The sequence below is a fragment of the Meles meles genome, chromosome 10, assembly GCF_922984935.1.
Source record: "Meles meles chromosome 10, mMelMel3.1 paternal haplotype, whole genome shotgun sequence".
In the NCBI taxonomy this organism is placed as follows: Eukaryota; Metazoa; Chordata; class Mammalia; order Carnivora; family Mustelidae; genus Meles; species Meles meles.
The window spans coordinates 95,467,608-95,479,289 of NC_060075.1; the positions used below are offsets into that span (position 1 = coordinate 95,467,608).

Below are 11,682 nucleotides of genomic sequence, written 5' to 3' on the forward strand. Positions count from 1 at the left end.
ATTAAGAGGGTTTCAGCAGCATCCCTTGCTTCCACCCAGGGCACATTGGCGGCACTGTCCCCCAGACCTCCTAAATTGTCTCCACTCCTTGCCAGAAGCCCTGCAAGCACATATCATCCCCGTTGAGAACCACTGTCTCCCCATCACCTTTTTCTTTTTTTTTTTTAAGACTTTATTCAATTATTTGACAGAGAGAGATCACAAGCAGGCAGGGTGGGTGGTGGGGAGCAGGCTTCCTTTGAGCAGGGAGCCCAATGCGGGGCTCGATCTCAGGACCCTGAGACCATGACCTGAGCCAAAGGCAGAGGCTTAATAACCGAGCCACCCAGGCTCCCCGCACCACCTTTTTAAAAATTTTTACTGATTTGCTAGAGAGAGAGGGAGAGCACACAAGCGGGGGGAGCAGCAGAATCCCACTGCACAGGGAACCCGATGAGACTTGAACCCAGAACCCTGGGATCATGAACTTAGTCAAGAGCAGAGGCTTAACAGACTGAGCCCCCAGGTGTTGAGAACCACAGGCCTATGGGAGTGTCTGCTGAGCCCATGTACCCGCTCACTGCTCTCTACAAGTGTGGGTGCCCTCCTCCCAGCTCAGCTGCGACTCCAAGGCCCCTCCAGGCTTCCCAAATCCTGCCTGTCCTCCACCACTCATACCAAACCCTCCATCGGTGGGAGGATGGTGGGGGCCTCAACCTCCACCCCAGACCCCAAAAGGCTCCCCCTGCCCCAGCCATCACAGCACTCGGCCTGCTGCGTTCTCTGTGTCTTTTGCTCCTGGAGGCTAAGTTCGTGGTTCCAGGGGACAGGGATCCTTAACACACATAAGGGCCTGACCTACACATCTCAGTGAACACCAGAGACTGTCTGTCCTTGAGGCTCAGCAGCAGTCCATCCGGCTGTCTGGCCCTTTGTTCCTGCTTCCTGGTGCGGCAGCCACAAGCACCTTGGGAGGCTGCTGCTTCTCCAGGCCCCTGCTGTGGTGGGGAAGGGCCTGCAGGCCCATGGAGTAGGCGACCCAGGCCTGAGGCCAGCAGAAGCCAGCCGTTGGCTTTATAGAACCCCTCCATGGACAAGACCCCAGATCCCTCCCAAGGGCCCCCTAGATGGGGCAGGTGGGCAGCCTGGACAATCTGTCCCTCACTGCTGTCTCCATAAGCACCTCAGGCCCACCTCCAGGACCCACCAGAGACCTTAGCTCTCAACACTAGATGCAGGCAGGCATGGCTAAAACAGAAGCCAGGCCACCGGGCAGGGGCTGTCGGATCAGAGCCAGTCATCCGGGCCGAGTGGGGCCAGGTCTGCAAAGCTGAGCCTGGACACTTGCACTCGACCTAACAAAGCACCGTGTGGCTCTCATGTTCCTTCCAGCCCTGAGAGCTGGGGGGGCTGTCTTCACAGGGGCCCATCTGTGGCGGTCCACCCCGGGTGGTACCTCGGGGTGCCACAGCCTCTGCACTTCCTATCAGGGGTCAGTGAGTCAGATGGGGAGCTGCAGGACCCACAGGAGCCTGGAGAAGGTCTGAAGCGGGGTCCCCAGGCAGAGGGACCGCCCTGTCCAGGAGCAGATGAGGGTAGGAAGGGATGGGCCTCTGACGTCACCAGAAACCAAACCGCCTTGGCAACCAGATGCAGCCTGGGGCAGCCCCACGGTCTCTGCCCTGAGTCACAGAGGTGACACAGAGGGTGTGTTCAGGCTGCTGCTTCACGGGGCAGAGTCCAGCCTGGTCAGTATATCCTTTCCTTCCACTTTGAACTGGAAACAGTCAAGAGCCTCGGGGAACAGGGATGGGCTCGGGGAAGAGCTTGACCTTTGACCTTGGTCCAGTCCCAGCTGGGCCAGCAACGCCACTTGGCTCAGCTCTGCCTCTGCACGCCTCACAGGCCGGCGGGGAGAGCAGGCCCCAGAGACCAGCTTTGTGGGACCAAGGCAGTATTAGGGACACAAAGAGGGTGCCCGCCCAGGCAGGGGGTCAGGAAGATTTGGAGAAAGCCTCGGGCCAGCAAGAGTGTATCCAAATTTACACAAGAAGCGGGTCACCCATCCAGACCTCAATTTTAGACAGTGAATAATTTTTTAGTGTCTCACAAATACTGCATGAGACTATACTTGGGCTAAAAAGGGACCTCTTGGGGCACCTGGGTGGCTCAGTTGGTTAAGCGGCTGCCTCTAAGTCAGGTCACAATCCCAGAGTCCTGGGATCGAGCCCCACATTGAGCTCCCAGCTCAGTGGGGAGCCTGCTTCTCCCTCTCCCTCTGCCTGCCTCTCTGCCTACTTGTGATCTCTCTCCATCTCCTTAATAAATAAATAAAATCTCTAATAAAAAAAAAAAAGTTGACACTCTTCATCACTACACGTCATGATGCAGACCAGGCTCGGAGAAGGGAAAGGACGGGCCTGAGTTGTGCTTGCTCACCTAGGGTTCCAGAGCAGCAGCCACGATCTGAGCGCCTGCTTCACTCTGTCCCAGCCAGGTGGCACTGGCCTGGCTTGGCTTTCTGCAAGCCTCAGCTTCCCAACCTGCAGAACGCAGTACGTGTGCAGGCATTAAGGCCTCCCCTGGCAAGGGGGTGCCTGGGACCCGCATCTTAGGGACAGGCCCCTTTGACTGGGGTGCACAACATGAGGGGCACTCTGGGCACAGCCACCTGCAGGGGTGCTGGGGCTGCCTGACCTCACGGCATGTCCCAACACAGGAACACTTGCGTGGGTCACTTGACCCTGCTCACAGATGAGACCCCGGGGGGGAAGCAGAGACAAGTGAGGGGCCTCACTCAAAGCCCAGCTGGGCCAGCACATCGTCTGAAAGCCTGCTTGCATGGTGCTCCCAGCTTGGCCACAGACTTATGGGTGAACCCCGAGCTGATGTCCTGAAAGGGTGTCTGCCCAGTGGGGTCCCGCCCCCTCCCCAGCGGGTGAGCACAGCTTCGCTTTCCAGGCACACCCAGCAGGGACGGACACCCCGGCTCCCTACCAGCGGGGGAAGCCAGCGGTGCCTCCTCACATGGATTCCACCCGCCTGCCTACTGCTGCCCCGAGACCAAAGTGCGGGGCGCAGCGAGCTCCCAAGTCCCGGGTCCTCCGCAGATGTGGGGTGTGCGGCTGCCGGCAGGGCACCCGCGCGCTTCGTGCTCCAGGTCCAGAGGTTCCCAGGAACACCGTGTTCTTCCGCCCGTTATCACCCGCTGGCCTATCTGATAGGGATGCTCCCCGGCTTAAAAAACACCTGCCCGTTCACCTGCTGTATTATCAGCACGTCATCACGTTATCGCGGACACAAGTCAGTGTTTTAGCTTTTCCCTATTTTGGTGACAACCACCTTTGACTCCTTCCGTCCTCAGATGTGCTGGGCCCCCTCCCACCTGTTGTACTTGTACAAGCCAGTCCCCGTCTGTGTGCTCGCCGCGCGGGCACCCCACACCCCTTCTGCCCGGGCTCAGCGCCAGCCCCTGGCAGGCCCCGGCCGGTGGAGCCCACAGCTTGGATGTGTCCAAGGCCTGATTCTCCAAAGCCCCTAGCCTGCCTGAATAGTGGCACCTGCTGAGGCTTCTGCGTGGGTTTGACTCTGCTGCAAAGGGGTGGGGTGATCACCGCCAGCCTTCCCTGGGGGAGCTTCTGCTTCGAGCTTCGAGCAGGCTCACCACACCGTACCCCACCCAGGCCCAGGGTGCCCTTCCCATGCAGAGTCTGTCCCGCTCTGGTTTGAGCATCCATCAGATGGACAAGTCCCTAGAAGCCTCAGTTTCCCCATATACAAATTAAGTAAAGGGACACAGCAGGGCCTATCCTCAGGGTGGGGTGGGGACTGGATGAGATTTCTGAGCCCCGGGACACCCTCCCTCTGCAAGGTCTGGGCACAGAGACACACCACTTTCTCCACTGCCCCCACCAGCTGGTGAGAGAGCCAGCCATGCTGGCTACACTTTCTTGGGGGCAGAGAGTGGACCGTCCTGAAGTCACGCCCACCCACCAGCCCTCACCTGCCCCCTGCACTCAATGCACTCAGCGTGCCAAGGAATTTTCCTGGGGCTTGTTGAGGGTGACAGATATACAGCCCCGGCTCCATCCCCAGGCGGGGACAAAGGCCCGAACCAGCTCCCTTGGCCCCCAAGGCTCCTGCATCTGCATCCAGGCTGGTCCTGGGACACAAGCCCACTGGCCAGGAGCACTGGAAGTGGCGGGCTCAGAGGGCCTAGAACCATCTGGGAGGTGGGACAGCACCCTGTGGACTGAAGCCCTGCAGCCTGGTGACTCCAGGCCTGCTGGAACCCCAGTGGCCCACCGGGGCTCCAAGCCCCGCCTGAGCGGCCCCGTCGCAAACTGCAGGTACCCAAAAATCCTCAAACACGACCAGACCAGAAACGTCGAGACCCTGCCCGCCCCAAGTATGGACCGCACGCAGATGAAGCAGAGGCACAGCCTCCTCCCCCTGCCACGATGATACCAGGACTCCGTCCCCCCTCGAGACCCCCACCAGCCGACAGCAGTGGAGCAGTGGAAAGAAGATCCACCTTCTGAGCTGCAGAGGGGAGGCGGGGACCTGCTGGCTCAGTGGGGAGCACCCAACAGCTGGCGCACGCAGCCCAGCAGCATGCGCACTCTGGGAACGCACATGTGTGCCCATGGGAGCAGGACAGAAGCCAGGCCCCCCGGCTCGGGGGCAGAGGCTGAATTTACGATGCGCCCAAATTTGTAAGTGGAGGTACGGGGCTCCTAGCTGGGCAGGTCCACCTTCTCTGAGCTGCAGGGGAGGGAAGCTGGTACATCTGGCCGGCAGTGGGCTGGCCCAGGGACCCGGACGGGCCACTGCAGCCCCTCACAGGTGACCTCTGCTGGCCAGGCAGCCGCCATGCACAGCAGGCAGAGAGCCAGGCCCGGCCTCCTGGAAGCAGTTTAATTCCCAAGGTGGGCAGGGATGAGCATCCCTTCCTGCTCGCAGGAAACCCAACTCAGGGCAGCTGGAATCTGTTGTCATGAAGCACAAGGCCAGCCTGGCTGGGCCTTCCCCGGAATCCAGTCCAGCCAGGTGGGAAGCTCGGTGCGCAGCCCTGGACGGGGCCGGGAGACGGCAAGGCTGCGCAGACCTCAGGAAGGCACGGCTGTGGGTCTGCGTCTCTCCTTCCGATGTCGGAAACTGCGCAGGGGATTCTGGGTCTTGGCCTTCTGCTGGGCAAAGCCGCAAGTTAGCTGAGGGCAGCAGATGTCTGTCTGCCTACATAGACTCAGGGAGGTGAGAGGTGTGGCCCTTTGACAAGGCCCTGCAGGCCACGAGCCAAGGACAGAAGCCACTCTGGTCACTCTCTGCGGCCCACTAAACACCACCTTCCTCTTCCCACTGCCTGGAGCACAGGTCAGGCAGTGAGGACAGAAAAGCAAACCATCCTGTGTTCTTGAAACTGCCTGGGGCTGGCCCAGCGAGTGTCTGACCCTTACGACGTCCCCCCTCACCCCAAGAGTCTGGGGCCAGGTCTGGGGCCTTGCTCATTCCTCCCAAAGGCAAGGGGCTCACGCACCGTGATGACAAAGGAGGAGGGAGGAGGGAAGCCCTGCGGCACCGCCAAGGCCCCGGCACACGTACCTTGACCTTCCTGGAGGCCAGCTTCTTCCGCTTCTTGTGAGGGTGCACGAGGCCGCGCAGAGCAGGGGGAACTAGAAGAGGCACAGACTCAGTCGCGGCCACATCCCCTCGCAGCCCACCCCTCCTCCAGCGAGCGCCCAGCGAGCGCCCAGCGAGCAGCCCCGCTCCGACCCAGCGCCTGGCACACCAGCCCCACCTCTGACGGGCCCAGGGCTGCAAGAACGGCGCCGCCAGGGCGAGGCCACAGAAACCCGTGCCGAATCCCTCCCTGGCTGCCCTTAAGTCCCTCGCAGTAAGTACGTGGCAGAAAAAGAAAGTATGCATGTTTTTGAGAAAAAAAAAGTCACCACTAAGATACAACAGCGATCTCTGTGTAACTTCTCCCTACCTGGCCCATAATTACAAGTTCACCTGGCACAATGGGCCTCTCCCCTCACAGCCTTCCGACACCCACAGCCACATGGTCACTGCTGCCACCTGTGGCATGACCCTTGGCCTCCGGCCTCACCTCCACCTGACCTCAGGCAGGGCCCCGGCTCCCAACATGCCTCCACACCCCACGGTTGCCCTCTCCCCACTCACCCTGACCCTCGAGGCCCTCCGGCCTCACACTCCTGCCAGAGACTTTGCCCCTCCAGGCAGAAAGGGGGTCCCAGGTCCCCACGTGGCTGACAGGCCCGTTCTCTCCAGGGCCGACAGACTCTAGCTGCACCACCCCATCTTTGCCTGGTGACTGGCTCCATGTCCTCTGACAGGGAGGCACCGCGCCCCACCCGTGACACCCCCTTCCACACCTCCTTGTCTGCCTGGCTTGTTACTGGCTCCTGCCCTCGGGCACCTGGCCTCCAAGCAGACTCTGCCCACATCCACAGCATGGGGATCCCCACACCACCTGCTTCTCACGTCCGCAGCAGAGGGGGCTCCCATCTGCCCGGGTGCAGGGGGAACGTGCCCACATCTAAGCAGATGTGTCCGTGTGTGCTTGCGCGCATGCCGGACACCCGGCCTCCGAGGTCCCGCCTCAGCCCAGCCCACACAGTGGTCCCCCACACTTACCCAGGTAGTCAGGGACGTGGCCCAGGTGAGGCTTCACCACGGCAGGGTGCAATGGCAGGTCGTGCCGCAGCAGCTGGAGGTCCCGGGGGTTGTCTTCAAAGTATGTCTATGGGGGATGGGCACACGGCAGGGTCAGTCTGCCTTCTGTGGCTCTGCGGGGCCTCTGAGTGGGTGTGCCATGCCCTCCCGGAGCTGCCACAGCGCTGGTCTCCCACCTCCCTCAGGCAGCACGTCTGCGGGGACACTGCCCTTCCTGCGAGGCAGCCGCACCCCACACGCTCTCCACACAGGGCCCATGCGGGTCACCTCCCCCAAGTGCGTGCGTTCGCCTAGCAGATCCCCAGGGTGCCCTCCCCATGACAACGTATCCCAAGGACACACTCCACGGGGAGGTCATGTGTCTTCACGGACGCCAAGCCTCACCTTGAGCCTCTCCGAGTGCAGAAGCTCCTCCTTGATCTCCTTCAGCCTTGCCTCTCGAATGGCCTGTTTGGTCACTGAGCGCATGGCGTCCTGGGCGTACACACCAAAGGTCAGGATGGCAAGGGGACAGGGCACGGCCCTGTCCTCCCTTCTGCCTGCCTCAGTGCTCAGTGGCAGGGGCCTAACCGGGGGAACTCGCCCACCCCGCACAACCACAGACCCCGCTCACCCGGCAGCGATAGCGGAAGCCCTCAATCTCCTCCATGCGGAACTGGTAGGGAAGCAGGACAGGGGCCCCGTTCTCTGTGGAGAGAGAGCACAGCAGTGAGGGACCCCTGAAGGTTTGTGACGGGTCTGCCAGAGGCCATCTGCTCAGAGCACCCAGCCCTTCCCGAGGACGAAGCAGCCCGGCACCCAGCCAACACGTTCCCTGCGAGGAGACGCCCGAGTCCCGTAGACAGCCCACAACAGCTGGTCCAGCACACTGTGCCGGGGTAGCCTCTTGGACCCTGGGTGCCTGTCACAGCAGCCTCGCCACCTGCCCACCTCCCCACCCTCCTCCCCCATAGCCACTCTGGACGCTCAACATTAGCAACAGAGTGGAGTCTCAACGTAGAAGTAGCCCTCACGCTCCCACCAGCCAGAGCCCCGGACCCCCCGCCTGCACGAGCCCACATTGTCTGTCCCAGAACCCCAACACAGGCAGGAACAAGGCCCCTCTGGGGAGCCTCCTGGCTGGCGGACAGCCCTCCCCACGCCTCCTCTGTCAGCCGCTGCTCACAGCCTGGAACAGCGCCAGCTGCACAGCCGCAGCGTCGCCTCCAGAAGGCCTGGGGGGTGCCCAGGCTTGGGCCTGGCAACTTGGGAATCAGAGAAGGACCCCCTGCCGCCCGATGAGCTCCCTCCCCCAGGTCCCCTCCTGAGACACCACCAGCCCCATCTCCCAAGACCCCCTCTCCCCTCCCTTGGTTCTTCTGCCCCACCTTGAGTCTGGACCTTGGCTTAAGCATCTCGGGGGACCCTGCCTGCCACCCAGGGCGGGATGAGGATGGAGCAGGAAGGAGGTACACGGCGGGGCCGGGCGGGAGGTGCTGCCATCACCGCCGCTGGGCCTGAGGCGTCACGGGAAGAGAGCGCAAGGTTCTTACCTCCGAGAAGCTCCTCGATCGTGTGCAAGTGAGGCTGCTCAGTAGGCAGCACGAAGGTCAAAACCATGCCCGGGTTGTTGGCACGCGCGGTCCTGCGAGAACAGACCGCCCAGCCTAAATCTCTGGCCCCAAGTCCCAGTGCCTGCCCACCACGCCCCAGCTCTCCCACCTTCCAGCTCGATGGATGTAAGCCTCAGGGGTGGGCGGCAGGTCAAAGTTGAGCACAGCAGACACGTGATGGAAGTCTATGCCCCGGGCCACACCTGCCTCCGGATCAGAGGCCCTGTGGGGAGACCGCCCAACGTCAGACTGACCCAACCAAAGTCAGCAATCTCAAGCCACTGATGAGTAAAATCACTCAATAAAGCCTTATAGAAAATCAGAGAACTCTAACAGGTTGAAAACTCTAAAATCAGGAATCAGGACTATGTCAGAAGCTGGCGTAGCAGGGGTGGCTGAGCCCTCGCCCTGACCTCAGTGCCGCGGGAAGGACAGAACTCACCGCAACACGGGACAACCCGACAACCACCCCCAAACAGCCTGCTGGGCAGACGCTGGGTTCCCAATCCCTTTGGAAACCTCCTCTCACACGTCACAGCTGTATGCCCAGTACAAGCTGCACGATGACCCGACAACCCACTAGGGTCAGCCCTTCCTACTGCCCCAGAGTACGTGGACGCACACCCTTCGCTCTTCTCCAGAACCTGGCAGCCGAGCGAGGGCCCCCACCAGCAGCCAGACCCCAAAGCAGGACGCCTTGCTCAGGACTCCAGTTTCACCACCTTCTGAAAGGCTGAGAAACAGGTCCTGCAGTGCACCATGGAAGGGACTCACCTGTCCCCCTTGGATCCTCGGCCCCGACGCTTGCCCTTGACGGGGGCCCCCAGGACTTCAGCGTCGGTCGCTATGACACAGTCGTAGAAGCCCTGGTTGAACTGGGAGATGATATGGCACCTACGGCCCAAGAGCAGAGGAAGCCTCAGCCCCAGAGCCAGTCGGGGGCCCCCTCCCACCCCCGACATCATCACAACCGCCGTCCAGACTCTTCCCTCTTCTCCTGCGTAACCGTCACGCCTCAGCTCCTCAGCTGAAGATGAAGCAACAGCGGAAATCTCAGAGCCGTGACACAGACACTCAGTGAGTCGGTCAAGCCCACAGCCTGGCCTCCACTTCCCGCTGAAGACACAGGCGCACCCTCCCACCCCACCCCACCCCATCTCCCCATCCCGAGTCTCAGCTGAGGGACCTGGCCCCGCACCTGGAGCACAGCGGGAGCTCCCCGTTGAGCACGCAGGCGGGGATGCTGAACTGCTCCAGGAACAGGCGCAGCCGGTAACTACGCTCCAGAGTGTTGACAAAGAGCAGGGACTTGCCGCGGACCAGCGACAGCTTGAGCAGGGCATACAGCAGCAGAAACTTATCTTCCTCTGTCTGGCAGACCACCTGGAACTGCCGCAGCTGGTCTGGCCCCGGCAGCTGGGACTCCTGCAGCTTGAGAGTCACCTGCAGGGAAAGTGCCCTGCGGTCAGGAAAGAGAAGGAGACAGAAGAGCCCCAAGTTGCTGGCTCAAAGCAGGGCAGCCCGCGTCCCCTCCCACTGGTGGACGTGACAACTCAACGCGCCCCAGCCGTGCACTATGCAGAGGACGTGAGATTACGAGGTGTTGTGGGCACAGAAGAGAGAACACACGGAAAGTGAGGACATGGCCCTACAGCAACAAGCTCTCAGAAGAACCAAGTTTTGGCCGTGCTGCTCAAAGCAGCCCTTCTGAGTCTCAAGGGTCCCTGCTCCTGCCTTCAGGTGAGCGTGTCTGGACCACCCCCAGCAAACACCTGCAATGACGTAGCGACTGCAGACTAGCAGATGGGGCGTGCTGAGGACCACCAGCTTCTGGTGCCTCAGGACCAGGGGGCTAACCCGCTAACGAGTGTCCCACCCGAAATACCAGAGGACTCCTTTGAGCAGCAAATGTCACATCCTAGACACCAGATGCTTACTGGATTATGGAGTACCAGCTCCTTGAGTGCTTGCACGTCCTCGTTAAAGGTAGCTGACATCAGAAATGCCTGGTAAATCCGGGGCAGGTGACTAGAACCAAACAGAGCCCGTCAGCCTCCAGCTCCAGGCCCTAGGGTCAGTCCCGGCCGCACACACCCTTTCCTCACCAGAGCAGACTCTTGAGTTCCTCCTCGAAGCCGAAGGAGAAGAGAAGGTCGGCCTCATCCAGCACCAGCAGCTCCAGGGAGTCTCGCAGGACCAAACTGGCCTGCTGCAAGTGGTTCAAGATGCGCGATGGGGTCCCCACGACGATGTCGGGCTTCTCCATCAGCACGGCTCTGCAGGTGGGCAGCAACTCCGTGTTGGGGAGTATGCAGCCAACCACGCCTCACCCCAGCCGGCCCTGTTTGCTGCACACCAACCCAGCAAACCCAACCCCACATTCCCGCACAGGCTCACTCCTCCACAGCCCTGGGGCTCTCACCCACCTCTGAGAGGCAGTGTCCTCAGCAGCTGAGACGTCAGCCACCCGGATGTCTCGAGCGCAGTAAGCAGCCAGCTGCTGGATCATGGACCGGGCCTGGCGTGCCAGCTCCTTGGTGGGCACCAGGACAAGCCCTCTCACAGCCTGTTCTATTGCAGGGCCCGTCTGCAAGAGCACAAATGACAGGCTTCAGCCCGCATCCTCAGGGCCACCTGACCCCCGCAGTCTGACCCAGTACTGGGGTCTTCCACACGACCTAGCTGTGTTCTAACCAACTCTCACTGGCGGCCACCCTCCCCAGGACAGGAGGGCGGAACAGAGAGCTCCTTCCCCGCGCACTGACCCTCAAAGGACGACACTCCGTGGTTGGCACGTTATTGAACATACAGCAGCCAGAGCGCTGCACGGTCCCCTGAACCCCACAAGCAGGACTGAGAGAAGCTCCCGCTTCTTACAGCAGGTGAAGACAAAGGAATGCGCTCGATAAAACGCACAGAAGGATGACAGCAGCGCCCGGGCCAGGGCCCGGCGACCCGAACTGCAGCCAGAGCGCGGAGCACAGCGGCACCCCGGGCCGGCCTTCGGGAGCCCAGGGCCCCCCACCCCGCCGCCGCGACCCACCGCCTTCTTGTGGAGCAGCAGCTGCAGCGCGGGAAGAGCGTACGCGGCCGTCTTCCCCGAGCCCGTGCGGGCCCGCGCCAGCAAGTCCTTCCCCTCCAGGGCCAGCGGGATGGCCTTCTCCTGGATCAGCGTGGGTCGCGACCAGCCCAGGTCGGCGACGGCCTAGGAGACACAAAGCGCGGCTCAGCACGCCGCCCCCCCGCCGCCCCCAGCCCCGCTGGCCCAGCCCCTCAGCCTTCCCCGGTACCTGCAGGAGCCGGGGGTCGAGGCCCATGTGCTCGAAACCCAACGCCTCCGGGTCCGCCATGCCGCGGCTCTGCGGGAACAGCGCGCACGCGCGCACGGCAGGAAGGGCGCGACGGCGCGTGGGGC

General features: G+C 62.0%; 1 protein-coding gene across 1 annotated transcript; it reads right to left on the reverse strand.

The window, feature by feature from the left end:
* Positions 1 to 2,624: 2,624 nt before the first annotated feature.
* DDX56 (DEAD-box helicase 56) lies at positions 2,625 to 11,637 on the reverse strand. The gene is made up of 14 exons (XM_046020388.1): positions 11,558 to 11,637; positions 11,311 to 11,472; positions 10,694 to 10,854; positions 10,373 to 10,543; positions 10,205 to 10,295; positions 9,466 to 9,710; positions 9,042 to 9,161; positions 8,377 to 8,490; positions 8,208 to 8,299; positions 7,289 to 7,362; positions 7,060 to 7,149; positions 6,637 to 6,742; positions 5,581 to 5,651; positions 2,625 to 5,165 (listed from the first exon to the last, which is right to left on the reverse strand). Exons 1-14 carry the CDS (start codon positions 11,615 to 11,617, stop codon positions 5,088 to 5,090), a joined length of 1,635 nt encoding a protein of 544 aa, XP_045876344.1. The 5' UTR covers positions 11,618 to 11,637; the 3' UTR covers positions 2,625 to 5,087.
* Between the last annotated feature and the right edge of the window lie 45 nt (positions 11,638 to 11,682).